Raw genomic sequence first — 25,514 nt, 5'->3', positions numbered from 1 at the left:
AAGTGGCTAAAATCTAATGCCACTTTAAAAACTGAATTATTAGATTAGATTTCTTTTATTGGTCCAGGGGGATATTGGTTTCACAGCCTGTACAATATAGAACCAGCAAGTGTTAATTGAAGGGATGATCAGTGTCATTTGCTATTGTGATTGCTAGGTGTGTGATGGCTCTGTTTTGAATGCCTGAGAAGTTGGGTGTGGTAAGGTAGATGATTTTGAAAGCCGTATGTGTGATGCTGGTAAGTATGTTTGAGTTGGTGATGGTTAACATGGTAAAGTATCAGAGGGAACAGTACAGCACGATAGGTTGAATTATGCTTTTCTAAAGCTACAACAGGAGGTGTGGGGCAACAGAATGAGTGAGTTTAAGAATAACATGGAGTATTTCCTGGGATCAAAGTAAAAACTAAAAAAAGTTTGTCTATAATAAGTCCAAGATATTTGAAGCTACTAATCATATTTCACATCCTTTTATGACTAAGCCTCTTTAAAGGCAAACATGCTGGTCTGTACTAGCAAAATGTGGATTGGATTTTTTCGGGATGTTGAGCCCACTGTTATTTCCCAACTGACCTACCAAAAAGAAATCAACAATTTCCTTGGGGGGAAAAAAGCTTTCATATAAAAGCTTTCATATTTTGTGAAATATTTATGTTTTTCTGGCCCCGTTTACTTTTATGACAGATTTGATGACTAAAAATACAATCTGCAATGCTATAAAAACATAGCTATAGAGTTAGTTTATTTCTAATGTGAAAAATCCAAAGCTCAGAACTTGAATTTTATAGTCATCTGTTAAGAAAGGCAAAAGAGGCATCCCTTGTTTAATGTGCAGCCATGTGTAGGTACCAAAAGTGTGGCCTGCGATGCATGAACTAAAAAAATAAAATCTCATACAGTAGGAAGACAGCACCATGCAACTTCAAAGTAAAACCATAATCTTCTTTCTAATCAGAACAATTTAACACAAAATATAAAATATGTTTGAAATATGAAAACAGTTTTAAAAAACTAGTCAACTAACTGTCTGAAAATTAACAGCAGAACTGTCAAATATTCAGAAAGTGCAATACAGAAAGTGCCATAAACTCAGTTTCTAACAGCGATTCAGCATCTTTCTTTGCAATAATTGCTGTGCCTCAGCTTAGTACTGACTGATGACTGACTACTCCTGTGCGCTCTCTCCTTTTGTGGCATACCTCCAGTTGGCACTAAGTGCAGGGGAGAGATCCTATAAGAAATGTGTGTACAATATATGCACATAATCCTGTGTGTGGGAGATAACACTGAACTTGTGTTTTCACTTTTTCCCCCTACAGAGACACAAAGAAACGGGCAAAGAGGCTAACACCTCCGAACACCTTTTTAATGTGCTGCAACGCGGCACTTGTTTGCCATCGGTGTTATCTCAAGGCATGTGTCCAGAGATTTGTCTTCTGCTTTCTCTGTTTACCTTTCCACTCGACCAAAGCAGTGTAATAGGAACGCCAAGCACCTGCTATTGAGCATAATACCACTCAGGATGTTTGGCTGCTGCCTGTTTATCCGTGTTTGTGCTATGGGGTGGAGAAAAATTTGTTCAAAGGCAGGGGAACAGTGAGAAACTTGTGCAGGGAGAAAGGTAAAAGTAACAGTGAAAGAGGCACATGAAGTAACACTAAAAAATATCATGTTTAAATAAGCCTTTCTGGGCACACAGGAGCGTTGTGTGTATCCTGTTGAAGTGAAATAGATAAATTAAAGTTATAAAAAGGAGTTTGTTTGGGTGTTGTGGTCAGTGAGCAGGATGTTATGACCCCCTGGGAGCCCACATGTGCTGAGGTCAGTGGCCGTTTTGGGCTCACAGCGCTGTCGGATCTCCACCTTGTGGCTTGGACCACATCTCGCAGCGCTGAACGCCTGCCTGACATACAGGCTTGAACAAACGCGTGCGCACACACCCAACCGCCCAGAGCAAGTGAAATGAGCGAAACAACATCTCTCCCAAACATGTGGACTAGGCATTTTCAAAGTCTAACACTGTCAGCCCCCTCTCAGACAAAACTGAGACAACTGAGAACTGTTTTCCAGCCTATAGGCCTATTTGTTTACATTTTGGGAAATTGGCACCATTAAAAGTATGCCGAATTAGTTATTATCAGTTCCTTAAAATTTAAGCATAGATGTACAGACAAGAATCACAGGATTACTATGATACTGAAGACAACTTCAAAAAACGTCATCTTTCTCAGGCAAGTTGTGAAGTTACAAGGAGCTATCTTTTTCTGTACTACACTACACCGTACACTAAAATAGGCTTGCCACAAGCAATGCAAAAGCTGTTAATAAACCTCAGTGGGAGCTGGTGGTGTAAGAAGGAGTAGACATATTGTGTGGAGAGTATTAAGCTCCAGGGTCACAGGGTCAGAACTGAAACCTGACATCACGGCTTGACTATGCAGAGCAGAAACACATGTCTGCAAAGCCCCAGCAATAAATGGTAATTTAAGGGTGTTATAGTGGACTTAACCTCTGTGTGTCTTCAATAAAAACCAACACAATGAGATATGGAGAGACTCTGGCCACTTCTTATGTCATCCTTGATTAACTGAGAGCCTGGAACCTCTCCAGAAAAAACATGTAGCAGAGGAATGTAATTTAATGACTTGGAATGGACATCTAAATGAGTTTAGTGTGTAAAAAGTTAAATATGAGCAGAAGCAAGTGGATCTCTTTAGAGCGCTGACAGCTCTAAATAAGATCTGAAAGGTGTGACTACTTTTAAGTAAATCAGGGTGTTTGCATAATGCTTGTAGCCTATAGGTGAAGCTTCTGGTAAAGCTATTTTGGAGCATGTCATTTCAAGTCCTGCTCTGCTGGGTTTCAGCCTCTTAATGACATGGTTCAAGACTTTGTGAGCCACATGAGCATGACTGAGAAGTAAGAGAAGAAGGGGGAGAAAAAACTGTCCAACCCCTCTGAAGATTTCCTGTTTCGTGAAAAGTGCACATACTGTGAGTCATATAGGGCAAGTCCTGCCTGGTGTGTTTACTTTGCTTCTTCTATCCAGAGCTGTGAAGGCGTTTGAGAGAGCGCAACAGGCTGAAGCAAGTCTGGATACTGACCCGTTGTCAAGGTTTCGGGATATTAATGAGAAAGAGGGGAGTGTATAGTCATTTTCCAAATGGAGCTACTTCGGTTTTCCGCTTTTTGGTGTGGAACGATACTCTTTGGTTGTATTCTGCTCGAGGAGGCGGGTGAGTTGAACTTTATGCTTCCAGAAAAGTTGTCATAGCTGCGGCTACGTTTTATCAAAGCTGCAACTACTTTCGTGAGACGCGCGCAAAGTGATAAATTGCCTCCTTTGTGAAAATATAATTTCGTTTTTACACGTGTTTTACACGGGCCCAAAATAGTCTATTGCATCACTCATTAAAAAAACTAACAAATTAATTTAAAACAACAAACTGCGTAAGTGCGTAGGTTGTTTAGCCTTAAATACGTTTTACTTTCAACAACCCCTTGTCTTACTTGCTAGCTTCATTTCTCTATCTTCCTGTTATGTAAATTAACTGTGTTTACACCGTTAACCTCTGTACTGTGACTGTTGCACACTGCTGCATTAGCTCTTGAGGGGACATCACCTTTTGTAAGTCACAGCCATCAACGCCCGTTCTAACTGGTTATCTCTATCTTTGATGTGTAGCCACATTGCTAACAGGTACCCCCCAAGAGGAAGACATTGCTTTACCTTCATCTGCCTCAGACTCAGTCCCAGCGGCACCAAGTGGCTTTGGCTGCTCCTAATCCTCTTTCCCCCTGTCTGCAATTAAATCTAGCCGTGGGTGACAATTACTACCATTCATCCCCTCCACAGCCCGCCTCCTGGGTTGAAATGACATGCTCTTTCAGAGGAGTTGGTCTAATGATATAATTACTCTGGCTAAACCACCTTCCCACCACTAGCACTCAGGCATGGACTATCCCCTCGGTGCTGATTTACTTCAAAACACCTCCCCAACCCGCCAGGCATAGTTTTAAATTGCTCTGTCAAGTAGTTTAGCCTGGAGTTCAAGTGTAATATTCTGATGTGTTTTATTTGTGTGGGTCTCTCACTTAAGACAAGGACAGAAAGCAATTCCTATCTGCAGTATCCTGCTATCTTCCTGTGAAATTATCTCACGCTGGCTCTGACTAAGGCAGCATGAACAGGATGCCACAGACATATAGCGCTCTAGACTTGCAGCTCTTTCATTCTGCAGGTTGTACAGTATTTCTGTAGCTGCAAGCCGCAGGTCTGACCCCACCCTGCAGACTGGGTGAAATGACACAGTAGGCTTTCTGTACCATGCTAAGAGCACACACACAGCAGCGATTCGTCAAGTCAGTGTGAAGTCAGGGGAGAACGGATACTGAACAGACTTCTTCAGTGCCTCCTGTCAAGAAGTCTCCTTTCACTTACACTTCCCAATCCAAAACGTCTCACTTTGTGGTCATGTGATTTTTGTGGTCATGTGATGAAAGTCTATTCCATGCCATCTTCACATGACTAGCTACCGCTTCAGATACATCACTCATTTTTGTTTGCAGTGTTTCTTAGGGAGGTAATCTTTAAACTGCAGTATGTCGGTAGAAGGTATCCCACTTTCTGTCTTGGTTTGGTCTCAGGTAGGTTGTTCTGATGCAAGACACAGGTTCAACTTCCTGTGCACATGGAGACAGCATATAGTCTGGTTATGTGGTTATGCTGTAACAGTGCTGTCACATGTTTTTTCATTTCCTCTGTTTTTGTGCTTAGACAGTTTTTGATTTTGGTTTATCTTTCAGTTGGTATTACTTCTCAACATAAACTAAAGATCTGGAAGGAGGAAGGAGTCTTCATCATGTGGAAATTTATTTTTTTACCCTCTCCCTCACTGTTTACTCAATAGACTCACAGCCAGCGGCCTAACTTTATCTTCATCGTACCACTTGAGTCTACGTTGTTTACACTTGTTCAAACTCATCATGTTCTAACAAAATCATGTGGGATTGTCCGTACGGCACATTCTTTCGTGATGATGCTTCAACCACTGGTGTTAGATTGATCCTGGGAAATTTGGAATATCCCCATTTAGGATCATTTCCAGCTCTTAAAGCCACAAGATCCTTTTTTCACTTGTACTTTTATGTGGTGGGGAGTACTTCATTTTAGAAAAGGGAAGATAGGAAAAGAGCAGAGAGATCTTTGTTGCTCAATTTCTCCGTTCTATGCCAAACAGAGGGATGCTGCGTGGACGGGTTTTCATCATTAATAGGCTCTCATTGCAAGGACAAACTGCAGTCTGAGAATTTCTGCTCAAATACAAACACTCACCAACATGTATGCACACGCACACATTTCTTTCCCTCTCCAAACATTCATAGACACTAGTACATAACATCACCCTCCCTTTTTTGATATTCATGACCAGAGTTGGCACAACACCTTGTAAGATGGGGAGCCGACTCATCGGCTTGACAAATTAGAGACTTCTCAGCAAGGAGATGCAGCCGTGTTTCCTTTGTTTGTTGTTCTTGCCTGTCTGGCAGTTGTCTCCTTAGATGATTATCAAACCCACAAGCACTCATCACACAATCCTGTCTGTCTCACTGATATGGGTCTACCTGCTGGCAAAGTCAAGTTTGAACAAGACCAAAGGAGGTGGATGGGCTGCTCTTATTGTTCAGACTTCACAAGGGGGAAAAAATCTGTCAACCCTTCTAGGATGAAATAGTTTGGATTTTTTGTGGTTATGTTGAGTTATCTGCTTCTACTTATTGGCAAATTCCAAAAGACCCCCAAACTTTAATTTAATGTAATAATTATCTTGCTTTTCATGCTAATAAATATCATGTATATATTCCTGTTCTGATCATCATGGAAGTGTTTTGCAATTCCTAATAGTTTGTCATTTTAATGCCAAATGCTGCTTAGTCAGTCCAATTGAATTCAAGGAAATGGGCTTGAGTCTGTTTTTATGTAGTCTGGACCTTTTTTGTAAACCCAGCTCACTGCTTTTTCCCCTCTCTCTTTTTCCAGAAGCCACTATAATGAAGATAAAAAGGCTGTGCAAGTTCTGTGATGTGCAGGCAACCAGCTGCACAGGTAAAGGGACTTGCAAGGTGGATTGTGGCATCACGTCTATCTGCCCCAATTTGACAGACGTGTGTGTCAGTATCTGGTAAGTCCATGCACCTAAACACAAAAGCTGGATTTCCAAAGCACATTTCTGTATAAATAAAAGCCAGGTTTGTGGTGCAAAATCATTTTAGACATGAATTTATGATTACGTTATAGTTCAGTAAAGTTAAATGAAAAGAGCATTTTCATTACATTCACCTCTTGGGTCACACTACATGGACAAACAAAGAAGTGAGGAAATGAGGATACAAGGGATATTCTTTTATTAATCAGCTTGGGCATCATTTCCTCCCAATATTTTCTTTGAAGTGACCTTTTCCTTTGAACACCTTGTCAGTCAGCATTCTGGTGTAGACAGTTAGCTGGATTATGACAGCACACGAGCGATGAAACACCCATCAGCATCAAATCTGACTTTTGATGTGAGAAACAGCAGGAAGCAGATTTGTGTTGGTGTTAAAAGCTTACGGCTGTGCTGCTGTTTCTCATTATATTAGCAGTGTTGTGGGCATGTTATGGGCTGAGGTCAGCAGAAAGCTAATGACACGTAGACAGCACCACTGCTTTCAAATGTTTCTCATAATGCTGCCCAGCAGGGAAGCAAAATTTAAATATGTATATTTGTGCAGGTTCAGGATTTTCCTTGTTTCCTGTTTGTAATGGCATTTCAAAATCTCACTTTTTGTAAGTCTGACCTCTGTATTGCAGTCATTTACATAATGCTGAGACTGTGGACTGCTGAAAGAGACAAGTATGCCATTTACAGTTACCACTTTATCACTGTACGGCTGGGAAATTGTGTTATTTGCACAACTGTGTAAATCTTTGCTTTTTACATGATAATACAGATCTCTGAAAAGGGGACTTCATTTCCAAAAGAGTTGTGAGCACAGACTGCAAATCAAACAGTATTTTCTATTTGTGTTTTTTCTATCCAAGGAGAAAGAAAGATGACAACGTCACCTTTGATACAGTCTGCCACAACCCAGCTCAGAAGCTGTACGGCCTGGTCCTGGAGGATTACAACAACAGCAAGTGTGAGATGAAAGAAAGAAAGGGCATGGGCTCACAGTTCTTTATCTGTTCCTGCTCTGAGGATGAGTGCAATGAGCACATCTTCTTTAACTCCAGTAAGTTGGGCTTAGTTGGGTTTTTATCAATCAATGTGTTTTTTGCTTTTTAAAATGATAATAAAAAATGACATTAAGGGAATAGTTTATCAATTAGAGAAAGGTGCTTATTGGCTTTCCTGTCAATAGTTAGATGAGGTGATACCACTGTCATGTCTGTACGTTAAATATAGAGCTACAGCAAGCAGTCGTTTAGTTTATCTTATCATAAAGATGTGAAACTGCTAGCTTCAAAATCTGCATAGCAGTAAAAAAATAAATAAATAACTTTGACTTTGTTATAGCCAGGCTAGCTGTTTCCCCCTGTTGTCAGTCTTTATGCTAAGCTAAACTAAAAGGCTGCTGACTGTAGCCTTAAATTGAACGGAAATAGCAAAGCAAATTGTATTTCCCATAATTGTGACCAATTCCTTAAGTTATGCAAAGTTACATCAGTTCCTTAGCCCATTTCCCTCGCATCTGTACTTCCCACAGTGGAGTAATAGTGCAGCAACACTGTTTTATGCATGTAAAAATAGGACTCTTTGGTTCTTACATCTGTACAACATAACATAGTAACGTCATAGTCATGGTCGTCCTAATATTATTATGCCTCTTTCTGTCAGCTTGTCATGTAAGGCGTCATGCTTGAACGCTAACACATGTGCATTGTAATGCCCTCTTGATACATGATTACAAACAGGTCTTGGAGATATTGGCTTTTAGACTCCTGTTACAACATTGGCCCAGGAATCAGACGTATTTTGACTACGGCATCCAGGCAATAATAACACCGAGGTACATTTCCGAGACCTGGCTTTGCACAGAGAGCCAAATTGAAAGCATCTGCACAGTGCAAACCACATAATGGAAATACATTTGCTTACTGTTGAGGATGTCTGTGCACTCCTTGTAACTTCTCAGTAACTACCATGAGACAGTGTTGTAATGAAGGCGCTCCAGCAGAAAATAAAAAAAACTACATGGTACCAGTAAATTTGGGTGAGTCAACCTCTTGCCCTACTAGCCAGGGACCAGTGTCTCATTGTACAAAGCATTTGATTGATTGAGCTTTCTCTTTTGGTATTCTTTTTTACCATAACTGAAGTATACATTTACGGCACTTTCAAAGCCATTATTTAAGTTAGAGGAAATACTAAGTTGTTTGTCACATACTAGCTGATATACCTTAGAGTTGCCATGGTAACAGTACTTTCCACACAGTTGTGCTGCTACCCTGAGAAGTGGGTCAATGGTGTTTTTAACCATGTTGTCAGAAATATTCAAGTGACAAGAAGGTTACAAAAGGAGACCTAACTTGAGGACAACAAGCTTGAGATGCTAGAAAAAGAAACAAAAAGCAAGTCTGTCAAATATTCCAGTACAGTTTTAAAAAGTTTAATTAAGCTTTAATTATGCTTAATTTTGATTCTTGAATGATTTTTTGCATTCCTGCTGAGAGTTAGTTAAGAGGATGGATTCCACTGTACCAAATTTGTCCTTTCAGTATGAAGTTGGAACTAGGAGGCGGTTAGCTTAGCTTAGAAAACAGACCGGGGGAAATAACTATCCTGGTTCTGTCCCAAGTTTAAAAAATGTACCTGCACCTCTAACACTCACTTATTAACACAATATATCTTGTTTGTTTAATCATGCAAATGCAAGTGTAAACAACATTGAATTGCAGTTTCTCTTGGGTTAATGTGCCTGACTATTTCTTGGCTGGGAGCAGTTATTTTGAGTTTGATTTGAGTCTCCACTCGCAAACTCAAAGTGACAACAAGATTTGTTTTGTTTTGTTACCTAGCTGTTCCCCCCTGTTCCCAGTCTTTGTGCTAAGCTGATTGCCCTGTCTCCAATTTACAGATATGAGACTGGTATTTTTTGCTTTCTTGCTAAGAGTTAGATGAGATGGTCAATTGTATTTTCCCAAAATATCAAACTGTTTCCAAACAATGCTTCAGAGCAAAAACTTTCAACTTAAGGCAACTGTTAAATTAAGGGGGGTTAACTAGCTGTGCACAAAATCCCAATCCCCCAAATTTAACATTAAGACACACTGTAATTCAGAATCTTTACCTCTCGCAGAAGTTTTTCTCCTCAACATTCAGTATTTTTTACTATAACCCAATGTTTTGGCCAAAGCTGAGAGAGTCCGGGAAGGCACAGTCACAGGTTTGTTGTGAGAACTCTATGAAAATAAAAACAAACTGGCTGGGGCCATGTTGAGGATTTCAGACATGTGGTTTCCTGTTTAGAAAAAAAATTAGAGAGAACCAGAGGGCTTGACTGGGAAGTCAGTCAGATTCTTTCCCCATTCGTCCTCCTCCCTCCTCACATCTAGACTTGCCTCTAAAATGAGTTTGAATCATTTCTTTTAAAAAAATAGGAAAATGTAAGCATATTTCTGCTTTGAAACTATTGCTATCTCACATTTTTCAACCAAAATCAACTTCAACTGGATTAAACATTAAAAATGAAGGTCTGTAAAAGCTGGGAATTTTAAATTGGGAAAGTTGTATGGCACTCAGACTAACTAGACAAGGCGAGGTATAAATGATTATATTTAGAACTCATCAAACTCTAGGCTATTTGGGGTTTTCACTTTTAGTATGTTGTGTCTGGTCATATAGTTTTTAAAGGTCTTCTTTTATGACTGCAGCTTAAAAAACTGAACCAGCACAAGCATAAACTTTCACTGTTTGCCAAACCATAGCAGCTCCCAGACACACCACGTCCTAAATTATAAGAATCAGACATACACTATAAAGAGACACAATATGTGGTTGACTAGATCAGGGTTTGGAGCAGTTTTCATTTGTGGCCCAGACACTAACTTTAGTTTTCTGATGCTTATAGACATTCCACAAGGATAGGTCAGGTTCCTCTGCTGTTCTGAGAATATTACTTATTCTTAGCTAGATGCTGATACAGTCTGCTGAGACAGAACTGCAGTTTTATTTCTTTTTATTGGGGAAATTGTTTTATGATCATTCCAAAGATGTACAAAGATGTAAGTAGCTGTAAAAATGCAGTGTTTCCACTGACCGCAATGATAGTGTTTACACAGAGAAGAGACTAAAATCCAGGATAATGATAAACATCTCCCACTTTTTAAACCAATTTTGAACTATACAAATGTGGTTGATCTTAAGGTAGTAGCTCTTCTGGAGCTTTTGATCATATTACATGATCTGCATCAGCAGATGGAGTTTGCCGAGTGGACATGAAATTGTAGATGTTCAAATTTCCAGTTTTCCATTTAAGAATGTGTTAAATATGTAATTTTTCTGAGCATCTGATGAATGTAAATCCAGTAGATACTCTCATTTTAGCTCTGTTTTGGTCGACACCCATTCCTGAGGGAAATATCTTGATGCTTCAGCTGCTAAATGCTCCACTTTGTTTATCAGCTATTTGCAATCTTTGTCAGTCTGTTGTTTAGTGGTGCACAGGCGTAGAGGTGTACATTGGGTTAATCAGAAAGTTTTTGCTGAAAATAGCTGCCTGCATTTTGAAACAAGGTTGGTGAGAGTGAGCCAAAGAGTAAACCAAAACAATGAGCTGAAAGTTGGGGGATAATTCTCCGTTGGTTTGTAAATAAGTGACACCTTCAAATTATTCATTGTCATTTTTTTCTTTTGTTATATAAAAATATGAATTATTGAAGCTTTAAACTCAACTATATGGATATCATTTACATTATCTTAACCCTTTGACCTTTGTTCCCTCAGACATGGATTCCCAGGTGGTGGCAGTCATCTTAGTGAGTCTGGTGCCTCTGCTGGTTATGGCTGTTGTCGTCATCACATCCTTTTACTTTTATCGGGTCTACCGCCAGCGGCAAGCTAGCTCCAGACGCAAGAGGGGTCGTCCACTGGACTTCAGTGACGGTCGCGCCATCATTATTGACGACGAAGGTTCAGACAGTAGCTCCACACACGCCAACAACCTCAACCACAACACAGAGCTGCTGCCCATTGAACTGGACGTTCAGGTTGGAAAAGGACGCTTTGCAGAAGTTTACAAGGCCAAGCTTAAGCAAGGCTCCTCAGTCAGCGAGGAGCAGGGCTTTGAGACAGTGGCTGTTAAGATTTTTCAGGAGGAGGAGTACACCTCCTGGAGGAATGAGAAGGAAATTTTCTCAGACGCAGACTTGAGACATGACAATGTGCTTCACTTTCTGACAGCAGAGGAAAGGAAGGTGCAGAGACAGTTCTGGCTGATCACAGCATACCAGCCAATAGGGAACCTCCAGGAGTACTTGATTCACCATATTATCAACTGGCACGACCTGTGGCTGCTGGGGGGTTCTCTAGCACGTGGAGTGGCGCACCTTCACAGTGACCACACCCCCTGCGGTCGCTACAAGGTGCCTATCGCACATAGAGACATTAAGAGCTCCAACATACTCGTGAAAAGCGACCTGACCTGCTGCCTGTGTGACTTTGGCCTCGCCCTCCGCCTGGACAATGCTCTGTCTGTGGATGAGCTGGCCAACAGTGGACAGGTAAAGCCTTCTAATCCTAAATTGTGGGGGTTTAATAGGTTTTACTTTGGCTTTTGATCCACTCAGAGATAAAAAAAATAAAAATTCCTCTCCTGTTGTAATTTGAACTTGCACCCCAAAAAACAAGTCATTCCAAGCCCTGCCATATATTTCTTTGAAGATCTCTATCAGACCGTGAAAAGAGCTGTGCTATCAATCAATTTAATTTCTGATCCTCATCACTCAAGGACATCATCTCTAAATATTTGGCGTCACTATATATTGGCCCCAGATGGGTAATGCTGATAGAAATAGTGTTGTAAGTGTTCTTAGGTTGTCGTTGTATTATACTCACAAGACAAACAGGCTTGATTGATTCTTAATGGACTCATTACACTGATGTAATAGGCCAGAGTCATATTAGACTCCGTTATGAAAATGACTCATTACGAAAAGGCCTCAGCCTTTGCTGCGTAGGACACCTAATGCATTGTAATGCCCTCAATGGATTTTCAGGGAAGCGCCAGTGAACACATTTTCCAAGGTGGTAATTACACAAGACAAGCAATGTGTTGTTGAGCTGAGAGCTTCCTTTGTTTTCCCAGTTATTTTATACATCATGTTTTGATGCATATTAATGTGATAACACATCTTAATACAGCACAAATGTACCACCTGTCACTTGATTAATGCTGGTAAACAACAACTTAGTCTACAGCCAGACAACTCCCTTTTTAGATGTAAAAGTGTAGTTGTTGGTTAAGAGTGGCTTAATTTTGTGATTTACCAGCTCCCCTTACCTGTAGCACCCTGTTTAAGACATACAAAACAGCATTTACATGTTTTTCTCCCTGTTTTTGTCTCAGGTGGGTACAGCCAGGTACATGGCCCCAGAGGTCTTGGAGTCCAGAATCAACCTAGAAAACATTGAGTCTTTCAAACAGGCTGATGTTTACTCCATGGCTCTTGTACTATGGGAGATCATCTCCAGGTGTAACGCGATTGGAGGTAATATGTGACCAGACACACTTGACTTTAGGTTTAGGATAATGTGTTGTTATGATCAGAGGCGTGACTGCACTGTTGGAGGTGGATCACAGTCACATAATTTAGTTTTGCAAAAGAGCTGCTGTGATGCCACGATGATGAATAAGAAATGACTGTTGCGTTTTGTGGACACCTGCTTAAAACATGACATTGCTGACTGCCTGACTAATAGCGATGCCCTCACTCTACACACAGTAAACATCCCTTGTGACCTTTATTGTAGTTAATAATAGAGATAACCCGTTATCCTTTGTAAATTTAAGGTTAGCCTGGGCCGTTGAGTGTAAATGAAATCAATAGATGCACTGATTGATGAGATTCCCTTTTGGGTCTGTGTAAATACCCTCAGAAATATATACTGAAATACATAAATACTGAAAAAAGAAAAATTGTACTCCACACCTCAATTGACCTCTGAAGAATACCAGCACATTGACAACTTTACCAATTAGGAGCTCAGTGACCAACTCCACCTTGAGTCCACTTACTAGATGTGTGACTCCATGTGACTGGGCCTACAGTGTGAGTGTGTCGTCCACGACCCATTAATCACAGTAGGAACAAAGTGTCAAACACACAATCCATCTTGTAGAAGTCTCAAGGATCAGCCTCCACTTTATTAATGTACCGTTACTTGTTTTTGTCATTCTGTAGCAAAAACAAGGCCAGGAAATGTGCAAATAATAGAAATGGGTGATTATCTGAAGGCAAACTACAGGGCAGTATTTCATGTCGACACTAAGTTGTTTGTTTTCACTTCCCTTTAGTGTATCTGTGGTCCAGCTAGTTTCTGTGACTGCTCCTGTCTCCATTGTGTCATAGCAATGATTTAAAGCTGGGATTGGTCATGAACGTTACTACTTTGGCGATTTCCTGTTTTCTCCCCACGATCCTCCCAGTGGGCCTCCTTGAAGTATATCACACAGTTATGCTACCCAAGAGTCCTTTCAAGAAAAAAACATGGCTGAGTGACCTGCCGTCCCTCTTGCTATTCCTTCCCAACAGCAAGAATATGTGTGCCCTGCGGGTACACCTTTGAAAAGAAAATAGACTATTTTGCTGTTTTACTGTTTTGCAAAAGACACTCTTCATAGAGTGAAGTTGTAAGTATGGATGTCTCCTTTGTATGAGGATATTTTGCGGCTAATGTCTCATGAGAGCAGACCAGACAGGATACATGTCGGTAGAGATGGACTAAACGAATCCAGGCTCACTGGAGTGTTGCTTCAGTTGGTTTCCTCTTCAGGGATTTGAGGGACAACAGCTTTATTCTTCCCTCTCATCCTCCTTTCATTTCTTTCATTCCTTTACTTAATTACATTATTTTAGACCCGGATTAAACACAATTTTTTATGACTGTCCTTGCACAGAAACTCTGTCGTTCTCTGCTTCTAAACTTACAGTTGACATTACCCCCCCCCCTTTTTCTTCCTACCCTTAGGCAGGTGAGACAGCAGTTAATTACTCTCCCACTGCACTGCAACACTGTAGACAGCCATACAGCTTTAGTCATGCCAGCACAGACAGACAGGGTTGCTTAGATTTACTGGAAAGGGGAAGCAGAGGGGTCCCCTTCCCACCCTATGAGAATAGAGACTATAGATAGAAGCAGCTGGAATAATATCTGTGTTTCACTGTATATCTCTATCCACTTTCTCCAGACTTGCCACCTCTGCGAGACGAGCAGCGGAGAGAAAGCTGTAGTTCATTAAAACCAAGACCAAAAGGTTAAAATGTTGTACAAACACAGCCAGCCTCCCACCTTGATAGACCCTGAAGAAGGTGGAAAGAATAAGCTGCGTAAATGAGATGCAGTAATTTGGTTTTTGCTTCAGTGGCAGCTAAAAAAATCTCCCTGCAGATAGTATGCTGGCAGAGGTCTGGTATTGATTCTGGAATCAGAGCACCATGAGAGTAAAACTGATGTGTTTAGAATTTCATGCTTTCACACTGCTGGTCTCTTGTTTTCCTGAAGTTGGCAAGTTGTACCGGGAGGTCGGTGAGTCAGTAATGACACCCTGAGAACTCACCTCACTTGAGATAAACTATGAACATATGTGCCCACACACAGAAATTGTGACACTTCCCAGGGCACTGTTATAATGACTGGGGTGAAGACCTGGTTTCCTCTTATCTCTGTTGCAACCTTTGTGTGTGTGTGTGTGTGTGTCTGTGTGTGTGTGTGGAAGACAGATGTCTGATCAGCTCTCTGCGTCTCAGTGGCAGGCAGCCACATAGCCGCTCTGTCACAGTTCCTGGGGCCGTGGTCTGATCTGAGATCTGCCAGGCGAGAAGAACACAGCCGTCTGTCGACAGCGCCAGTCAGCCAGCCATGAGCCATCACTTTGCTTTCTTTATCTTCCAAGACTATAAAGTGACAGTGAGTGAGAAGGAAACAGAGAGATCAACACACCTCAGAGAGAAGGAAAAGCTGGATTCAAGGCTCAGGCCTTTTTTATCTCTGCGTCTGTTCCCTAAAATGTCTCTCCTGTATAATTTAGCTAGTCCAGATTTAGGGCTTGGAAAGACTATGAGGGCGTTCCTCAGGCGGGTGGGGCTATGTTGGGGGATAATAGTGGAGTGGTGTTGAATGTGGAGCTGCAGACTGGGAAATGCCTTCAGTCCCTAGAGGGAGAGGTTGGGCTAGACTGGAGAGGAGGAGAGGTTAGGGCAGCTGCTCTCCAGATGTCAGACCATCAACTCCTCCAGGACTAGAGGGCATGATGGTTGTTTGTGGATGGTGCATGTGTGTGGGGGGGTCTGCCATAGTCCATATATTGATTGTGGATGAACTGGGGACAAAATCTGTGTGGCCAATTTGGTTTTACTGAAGTTGCGTCCAGCGTGAGCTAAAATAGTTGCTGGTTTTTTGTTATGGGTTTAGGTGAAGCTCAGGACACATGTATCAGCTACAGTTAATGGTAGGGTAAGTCTCCAGGATAAGTCAGTGCCATATGTCCAAAAGTGAGCTGTGCTAACATGTAATGTGCATGCATACATCTGTACTAAATGACTTTAACAACTTGTGAGCAACGCAAACAAGTGTCACAGACTCCGCAGCCTAATGAAAACCAGCAGAGGCAGCTGGTAATGGATTAGTCAATCTTTTGTTGACTCAGACAGACTTCGGGAAACAGTGTTATTGAGATCATATTACTAATTTATTTCCAAGCACATGTTGAAACTCTGTGTGGATCTGTTTATCTGCATTATTTATATGTTTAGGTGACAGGATTTCTGTTTTTTTCCTTTAAGTATTTATGCATTGTTGAGCACAGCTTGACAAAATGCTACTTGGAAGGGAAGCATAACAAGAATATTTAACAAAATATCAAATGTTGGAATGGATTATACTTGCTTTCAGCTTTGCAGTAATAATTCAGGATGGTTTGTGTTTCTCTTTCCGTTTCAATTTGGTCCTTTTTGGCTTGCCTGTGCAGCTTGACTACTGATATCTAAACATATATAAGTCAGCTAAACTCATCTATGTGCTAGGGCCATAATCAAAACAACTGAAAGGTTAATGAATGACAAAACTATAGTTAGTTGGGATGGTTGAAGTGTAGCGCCTGGTCATCCTGTGAAAGACTAGAAAGGGGCCATATAGTCACTGTCATGGGTGTATATTACAAAGCTCCTGAAGGGTGCCATTCACTGAGAAGTTTCCTCAGTCTGCCATTGTTGCTAAATTAAACTGAATTTCTCTTGGCTGCAGATTCCCAGACAAATTCTACAGGCTGGCCTGACAACTGGCATGGAAAATAGACATTAAGGATGAAATATGTGCTAGCGTTGCAAAATTCACATCACTACGTGTCAGCTATCGTAAGAGACATAGTGCAAGTTCCTCATTGTTAGTGTGCTGAACTGGTTATATTGCTTTGCTGAAATCTTGTCAATATGCAGTGTGACTTCTGCAAACCACATCATTCCTCCCTCGCTCTGTGTTGTGTTTTCAAAAGCTTTTGCTAGTTCAGAGTTTAATTTAAGGTTTTCCTGAACAAAAACATCTTTCCTTTTTAGGGCGAGATTGGCCAATGTTTCCATCCTGAAATACACACTTTTGATTACACTGCAAAGTGCTCAGCAGTATGCTATATTTTGGACCCATTGTTTAGAGATGAACACATAAACATGTTTACATGTAGATTTGCAGTCTAGAAAACACTCCCTCGAACCTGTCAAAACAGAAAGAAACATCTGTCTCGTTTTCTCTTTAAGTACAGACTCATGGTCGGGCCCATGTTTAAGCTTTAATACCAAGGCAGAGGAACTTTGCTTGCAAAAAAAAAGGAAGTAACAGCCTCTGAGAAGAGTTCTCTGTTGCATCAGTCTATGTCCCAGAAGCCTCCAATTCCTGTCTGCAGGCTGATCTTCCTTTGAGCTTCTTTTTAACATGTTTTGAAAGAGTGTGAAATGTGAAATCATCATCTGGATTATCCTACAAACTGTACTAAGAAGTGGATGGTCAATTCCAATTTACCCAAATCAACACTTGAGCGAACGGTTTGGCAGATATAGAAATCTACATACAACACGTGTCCGTGAACTTGCAGACATAACATGTTGCCCTCGTGACCGGGCGGGCTACTCCAGAGCTCGCTGACTCCTGCTGGCACTGCTTTGTTCCAGTCATGTAAACTCTGTGGGACAGATTTACGATTCAGTTTTCATTCAGTTTATGTTTGCAATCTGTGTGTAATTTGAGCCACATATGCGGTGTTACAACACCAGCTAATTGAGCAATCAGTGACTGGGACTGCCTTGAAAGTGTTTTCTTTCAGTAATTGAGAGCTCAAAAAGGGGCAAGTCCAGCTTTAGGTTTGTATAAGAGCTGCACGCTTAGATAAAATAAATGTTAACTGAAGAAACAACACATGCAGGTTCTACTACAGTGAATGTGAATGCAATATCCAAATAATGACAAATACCCCTAAAGTAGAGTAATTACAGGCAGTTACTCTGGTATACACTGAACTGTAACAGCCTATTCTGTATATTTTATAGCTTAACGACTATAGATAACAGCTATAGCATCATTGTCTGAAATAACAAAGTTAATGGATAGTTTTTGGATTAACATCATCATTGTTATTCAGTAATTATCATTTCTACTGAAAATAGCCTAAAATTTAAAAAAGGTAGAAATTGTGTTATATTTCTGTATTTTTCCTGTTTGAAAGCTTCTGTCTTTGTCAAGGTTTTATTCGTGGAATGCCGTGTGATTCTCAAACTGCTATTTCATCTCCTGGTCATCTTTTAAGTATTGAAAATCCTTTTGAGCTAATTATTTACTTCAACATTCTTCACACAGTCAGGTGCCTCATTATCTCACCAGATTCTCTGAAACTTGTGGTTTTTTTATACAAGCCCTCCACACTTCGACGGAAGTTGGAATTTGATTTGTTATTTCACTCAAAGGAAACATTAATTCATGTAAAGATAAATTGTCTTTGGAATCTGTGGGTCAAGAGTTTCCAGACTATATCCTCCATGCCTGTGCTTTGAAATCTTGCCCGGAGTAAACTCAACCTGTAACTTGCCTTTGACAAGCACTCTGGATTGTGTTGTGTAAGAGAGCTGACACAATGCCAGAGCTTTGTTGGTGAGATTCTTTAAGCCCCTTGACGCTGAGGGTAAAAATGTGATAATAAGTGTTTCTCTTCAGCAAATCTCCCCCTCGGCCCCTTTATCAGCAGCACAGGAATCTTTAGTTGTTTGTGCTGCTTCAGTGCTATTTAAAGTTTGCAACCTGCAGTTTTAATTTAGAGCGCATGGTGAATCCTTGGAGAAGTGTAGTTGATGTGTGTGCTGTGGGGCACTGCCATCTGATCTAGTCAGGATTCAACATAGCTGTATTTTCCAATAGATGTGAATCTGTTTAAAAGTATATTGCTTGTATAAAACAAACGCTCACCAGTTTTATAAGGTCATTAAGGACTTACTGACAGACTAAGGACTAATTTCTCTGTACCTATGTCGTGTGTGTGTGTGTGTGTGTGTGTGTGTGTGTGTGTGTGTGTGCACGCAGAGGTGAAAGAATACGAGCCACCCTTTGGGAACCTGAGGGAACACCCATGTGTAGAGAGTATGAAGGACAGCGTGCTCCGAGACAGAGGAAGACCTGAGATCCCTGACAGCTGGATCAACCACACAGTAAGAGACATCACACATACATACATACATGCAGTGTGAAACTTTAACTTCATGATCTCCTTTGGGCTGAGGTGACTCTGAACATTCAGGATCTCAAAAATGAAAAAATAAGAAATTACATCTGTATGACTATATCCTCAAGGACCTCTCATGGTTGCGGTGACCACGGTTATTCACAATTTTTGAACAATATATTTGATTGACTTCTGACTACTCACTTTTCTTAACCAGTAGGAGCCACAAGTGATCAACAACGGCTTCAGTTTGGAATCTTGTGTCCCCTAGGGACACTGTCTGTTGTGATCACATCTGTGTTTGCTGATTCTTTGGTTGCCAGTTTCACTTTGACATTGACATTTTACATCACTAGTGTTTTGACGTTGTCTACTCTGATTACACCATCATAACATAACCTGTATATTGTCTCCGCTCCATTACACTATTCTCATGCATACATGCTGGACACACAGCCTGCCCTGCACTCCCTTAGGTTAGGTTTAGGAAAAGATCATAGTTTGTGTCTAAATACAGTAGTTATATCAGTTAAGTTAGGTTACGTTAGTAAAATATTCTTTGTAAGTTACGTACGTATGAAAACTTAAAATAAGTCAACGTTGACTTGTGGTTTCACATGGGGCACAAACGGCAGTCTCCTGGGTGAAAGTCCTGTGTTTGGTTGACCCGTCCATCCTCACTGACCTCATTCTTGAACAGTCTTTGTCGCACTTTATACTAACAAATGTTTTTTTCTCTGGCATTCACACATAAAATGACATGCCATCTCTGCACAGGCGTGTTACCAGGCCTGGTGAATATCTGCACTCTTCTGAGTGCGCTCGCGTACATCATGAGTGGGTCACTATTTTGCTTATCTTGTGCACGTGCATGAGGACAGACGTGCATGCAGGTGAAGCATAGCACATTCCTGCAATGGTGTCGCACTGATCAGCAGGTGGGGGTAATGTTCCAAGAAATGCAACAACGCACTTGCAAAGACAGTGAAGAAGAAGACTACAAGCTAGTAAACACAGATGTAAACAATGCACAATTTAAAATACATAAAACACTGGCTTTACAAAGGAAGGTTTTATGAGGGAGGAAATGTACTCCACACATTTGTTAGACCTCAAGAATACACACAATGCGCTTTTGTGAGTAACACTAAATGTAAGCGTAACTTTTGTTTGTTTACAAGAAAACTCCACAGGGCGCATTTTAAGCTTACCTTTAGACTTGGCATTTCCATTTTATATAGTGAAAGTAGTGCTGAATTATTTCCATTTAAACAAATCTAATACAAAATAGATAAGGAGAGATCAGATCCGTCAATAAAGCGCAGTCTGTACCTGCGGAAAGCCCTGAGATGTTCCAATCTACACTCTTTTTCTATTATTTTGTCTACCCTGTTTATGAGGGTAGGCTAAACAAGAGAAACGCCTGTCAGTATAATGCAGTACGGTTTGCCAGCACCACAAACTCCAGCCTCCAAAATGTACATACAGTAGAACCAACAGCTCTAAAAAAAAACTGCACATTATAATCTTCATGTGGGAGGAGTCACTGCAGGACTGTTTTATTAGATTACATTAGCTTTAGCTAGGTGTACCTAATAAACTGGTAACTCAGTGTATAATACTGCTGTAGTATACTATATCATTATATACTATTCATGTGATCCCTCTTTTGTTTTCACTCATAGAAAATCCACTAGCACACTGATTGGCATACACATAAACACACATGAACATTCATAGTTTCAGCTTGAGGTGATAATCTTCTGTCTCAGTCAGACTTGCCCCAAGTTAGTATCATTGACTGATTATATCTGTGCTCCACCGCTCCCCCTGCAGGGCATCCAGATGGTGTGCGCCTCCATAGAGGAGTGCTGGGACCACGACCCGGAGGCCCGTCTGACAGCCCAGTGTGTTGCTGAGCGCTTCTACGACATGGAGTACCTGGACAAGCTGTCAGATCGCTCTGACTCAGAGGAGAAGATCCCTGAAGAAATCTTTGTGGTGGATGAGAAGTAGGGCCCAACAGAAACACTGCCCCCCAGGCTGGCAAAGGAATTGCAACAGAGTGTCTGGGAGAAAAAGAAACTCCAGTGGATGCATTGTTTGCTATGGGTTCGTCAGAAATGTGTGATGGAGGAGCCGACTGGAAAATCATATAGATGAAACAGAACTGATACCAGAGATGGACTTCTATATACAGATCAGGACCAACATAAATATAAACAGCAGTGACCGATTTCATTTGTTTTCTTCTACATGCTCCAAAGACTGGTTTAAGTCGTGAACAAACAGGGAAATTGCATTGTAAAGCTTTTTTTAACCAAACACTATTTGCACTTTATCAATATCTATGCACACCAAATGATATATATTCTTTTTTGCTCTGACTGTACATTTCAGGTATAGGAAATAAAGGGACATCACGCATTTAGAAAAGGGGGTATAATGAACAAATGTAAAATATTAAGACTGTTAATAACACTATACAGTAATATACACTATACAACGATGATAGTATCGCCCCTTATAGTTTACTCGACTGCATACTTAAATGTTTTCCTTGATGGCCTTGGATAGATGTCAGCAGGACTGGATGATTCAAGGTGCAAGTATAATTTCTTGTGGCAAAATGGAAATTACCCACAGCAAAGAAACGGAAAATCCATCCAAGGTAGTAATCCATAGGGACAGCGGCTATCATATCTCCAGGACTATGAACTACAAAATAAAGACAGCAAAATCAGCCTGCAAGGAACAGATATATACTGTGTTTGTGTTTGTACGTGTGTGTGTGTGTTTATATGTGTATTATTCAGAGGACTCCGGTCCAAAAAAAGAGTCTGTTTAATCAGACAAAGAGAATAAAAGAATATAGAGATATGTATAAAGGACTCCAAACTGGAAGTTCCAGTCTGCCACTTATATACTATAAAAGCTAAACTTTATTACATAAAAGGGAATTTTTATCCAGTGGTCAGAAAAGATCTATATCAAAGTAATTTTTGTAAAAAAAGTGTAAAGCCATAATTAAAAGTGTTACAGTACTGTAATGTGTGTGTGCGTATGTGTGCATGTTTTTAATGCAATCATATTGCTTTATACTTCGATTTTATGATTGTCCCTTAAGGGTGTGTGATGATTTTACATTGTGAATGACTTTCATAGAAAATCTGAACCACTGTACAGCCCAAAACAAATCATTTTCAGGCCAACAATCAGAGCATGACATACCCATAGCTCATTATTACAGAAAGAACCACAATACTACCAGTATACAGCAGCAAGTATATGTTAAGCAATATGTTTGATATTTCTAATATTGAATCAATTGACTCCCTGTTAATTGTGTGGATCCTACTGAGAATCAACAGCTCTGTGTAGCTTTCAGCTCATTGTTTTTATTCACCAGACCTTATGGTTATGTCCTGCAGCTCTTGCCAATCCACCCATATATAAAACTCTTAAGTAAAAGTACTAATACAACAGTTTAAAAGATTCTCCATTAAAACAAAAAGTCCTACATTCTACATCTTGAGTAAAGTAAAGCACAGTGAAGTACACTTTTAAAGTACTCCTACTGCAGAAAAATGCTAACTGAGAGTGATATAAATTATTAGATGGTTAATACTGATGCATCAGTTTTGGAGCATCAGCAGCTGGTGTATGAGCATTTGTAGCTGGCCACTGTGGAGTTAGTTTTAACTACTTTATATACAGTTAAGAAGTCTAGTGTTTCCTAAACTCCCAACCCGCCGAAGGGTCACACGTTAAATTTGAGGGGTCACGAGATTGTGAGGGAGAGATGCCACCACCAACTGATTAGGATCAAACCAAAGCTAAAACATCTCGGAATATTGTGCAACCTTGCAATGAAAAAAGAAACTGCAAGAATGATATGATTTGTTAGAAATTTACACATTTTAATACACCTTATGCACTGGAATTTTGCTTTGAGCATAGAGAGATATAACCTAATTTATCATCGGGGAACTCTGCTCCTGCAGGATGACAAGCTTGCTAAAATTATGATTGTGGTCGACCATCAGCTGCTCTCAGGCTTGGAACAGGGAGTTTATGTTCAACTCCTGGCACACTGTGACAGAAACTTAAATCATATCGGTACGAGTCATGCATGCATGCCCAAAAGCATCATTTTGGCATGTAAAGCTGCATATTCCATCATGCATACTATATACACACATAACACATTTGCATGCTTGTGTTGGCACGCATACACTCACATTTACTCATTCATGCACTGAAAAACACTTTGCAATTCTTCATTCATGATTACACCGAGGCCACCGAGATGCTTCATATTCTGGGTGTTGCCTAAAATATCTCAGACTATGTTGTCATGCACCTTAATGGTGGCAGTTCTCTACCGACTGACAGATAGTGCCTAATACTTTTGCACTGAGAGTGTGTGTGGGTGTGCGTGTGTGTTGGATGAGGCCAAGGTAAGAGGTTCAGCAGGTCCGCAGAGTGTTTGGCACAAAGTATCTCTGCAGTGTATGCCACTGACAGACCTTTCATCCTGAGCCCACATCTGACTCACAGTGGAACAGGTCTCTGTTTGTGTCTGTGGCTCTCTTCCTACCTGTCTATGCCACTATTTGCCTGTTTCTCTGCCTGTCTGTTTGTCTGTCTGTGTCTTGCAGGCAGCTGATTTTAATTCATCCACTGGCTCCCAGAATCTCTTTTGCAATGCTGCTAAGAATGAGGTTAAAAACTGACCACCTAGATTAAACTATAAATCAGTGCTTACAGCCCGATGGGAGAGAATTCGGTAGTATCTATGTGGTCATGTCAGCGTTATATGTGATTTTTGCTCTCCTCTGTCAAGCCATGTGCTGTGTGACACTTTCATTCTATTATCTCAAAATTGCCTTTATTTCATCAAAAACACATTAACCTTGGCAGCAGTTGTGAAGCAGCATCACTGACAATACATGAAATCTCAAAGAAATGTACTTGGGAAGAGTAGGAAAGTGATTTATCAGCCACAGTGGGCTGCGTTGTCATCTCACAGGGAGATTTCCATTGCCCTTACTACAGTTTACATGATCTATTTACATAAACTATGCCAGAGGCACGCTTGGTGTGGGCTTCACTACAGATAAATTGGACAACGTCACGTGATATACACGCTGATGATAAATGATTTATAATTTTACATTATAAATGGATTACCACAGGGGGTCAAAAGAAACATGTCTCTTCATTTTTCACAATCAAATAATGCAATGCCAATTTTCCTGCAGCAAAGGGAGATGCTTATTTAAGAAAGTGAGTGCCTCTAAATGCCTCCGGAAGCACCTCTTTTTCATATTTTTTTCAACATTTTATGGCGTCAGTAAAAGAACAATCGTTTAGAAGCAAATTCAGATGAGTTTATCCTATTCTACTGCAGGAGTCATAGAGCTCCTAAAATAGGTCTACACACTTAGGTGCAGTTTGGTTAACAGTGTGGGACATAATTACACATGAATCATGTAGCACATGAGTCAGTCAACAATAATCCTGTTATGTTTAATCCTGTTGCTGGTCTATATTGCTTAACCTTGCAAATGAATTCAATCGGTTTTGGATTCAGCAATTGCATAATAATAACTAAGAGAACAAATTAATTACATTGTATGTTATGTCTTTCCAGTTTTTGGTTTGTTTTTCAAACTTTTTTCTGTTCAGCACGCTCATATCCTCAGTCAGTTGTTACAAATCCTCCAGTGTGAGCTTGTGCACACTTATTTACATCACTTATTTACTTCATTGCAAGTAACAGTAGTAGCCTACAGTAGAATATTGTCCTGAACACCTGCATTTTGTCTTTTAACCAGTAGAGGGGGTAGTGGTTCTACAGGATGCCGCACACAAAGAAATCATTTATGGTTTCTGGAAGCAACTGGGTTTAAGTGCTGGAGTGCAGGACCCAGTGAGCTGATGTTTGTTCTTTGAGGGTAAAAAATGGAAGCACAGCACTGTGAAAATGAAGGGCCTGAGCTCAAGATGTGACAGGTCTTTCCATTACTAAACAGTCATACTGAGTCATACTAACCAGTCACCAAACACTGGAGTCATTTTGTCTCTCAGTGGGACCTAATTGCATTTAAACAGCTGCTGTTTGCAAGCATAACTTAAAAACCTGATTCGCTCACTCTCTCTTCATATCTCGCCTGTCGCCATGTATCAGAAATAGGCTCAAGAGAGCAGTGTGCAGTGCTCCATTAATACTGGTAAATCTCCACATCTGCAGCACCACATGTACTATCGTCAGCTGCTCAGTCATGATACTTTCTAACCCGATTAACCCTTGGAGTGGGAGGCAACAGCAGGCAGAGTGTTTAGCCAAGAACAATTTCGTCATTGCTTACACTTATATAAAAAGAGGCAAACGCTCACACAACCCCTTAGGTGGTCTTAATAATCCAGAAGGAAGATACTCTCCTGCCAAAGTCACTTATGATTCCCACATGCCGGTTGCCATGGTGACACCTCATACATCAATCAAAGTTGCTAAGGAGTGTTTTGATTGGTGAGAGCTATAAACAATATTT

General features: G+C 40.6%; 1 protein-coding gene across 1 annotated transcript; it reads left to right on the top strand.

Annotated features, from left to right (window-relative positions):
* The first annotated feature begins 3,000 nt into the window (after nucleotides 1-3,000).
* LOC119907257 (TGF-beta receptor type-2-like) lies at nucleotides 3,001-22,007 on the top strand. Its single transcript, XM_038724999.1, has 7 exons — nucleotides 3,001-3,236; nucleotides 6,041-6,182; nucleotides 7,082-7,272; nucleotides 10,986-11,761; nucleotides 12,607-12,748; nucleotides 18,819-18,943; nucleotides 20,794-22,007. The coding sequence occupies exons 1-7, from the start codon at nucleotides 3,164-3,166 to the stop codon at nucleotides 20,971-20,973; spliced, it is 1,629 nt and encodes a 542-aa protein (XP_038580927.1). The 5' UTR covers nucleotides 3,001-3,163; the 3' UTR covers nucleotides 20,974-22,007.
* The last annotated feature ends 3,507 nt before the right edge of the window (nucleotides 22,008-25,514 follow it).

Source organism: Micropterus salmoides, unplaced genomic scaffold (assembly GCF_014851395.1).
Source record: "Micropterus salmoides isolate LMB-PRFRI ecotype aquatic unplaced genomic scaffold, ASM1485139v1 Ms_hic_scaffold_17, whole genome shotgun sequence".
NCBI lineage: Eukaryota > Metazoa > Chordata > Actinopteri > Centrarchiformes > Centrarchidae > Micropterus > Micropterus salmoides.
This window is presented reverse-complemented; position numbering and strand designations above follow the sequence as displayed.

Bases quoted from the DNA above. Each gene is read 5' to 3' on its own strand.
- LOC119907257 (XM_038724999.1), top strand. From the start codon at position 3,164: ATGGAGCTACTTCGGTTTTCCGCTTTTTGGTGTGGAACGATACTCTTT. The intron at 11,762-12,606 runs GTAAAGCCTTCT...TTTTTGTCTCAG, and splicing joins AGCTGGCCAACAGTGGACAG to GTGGGTACAGCCAGGTACAT. The intron at 12,749-18,818 runs GTAATATGTGAC...GTGTGCACGCAG, and splicing joins CAGGTGTAACGCGATTGGAG to AGGTGAAAGAATACGAGCCA.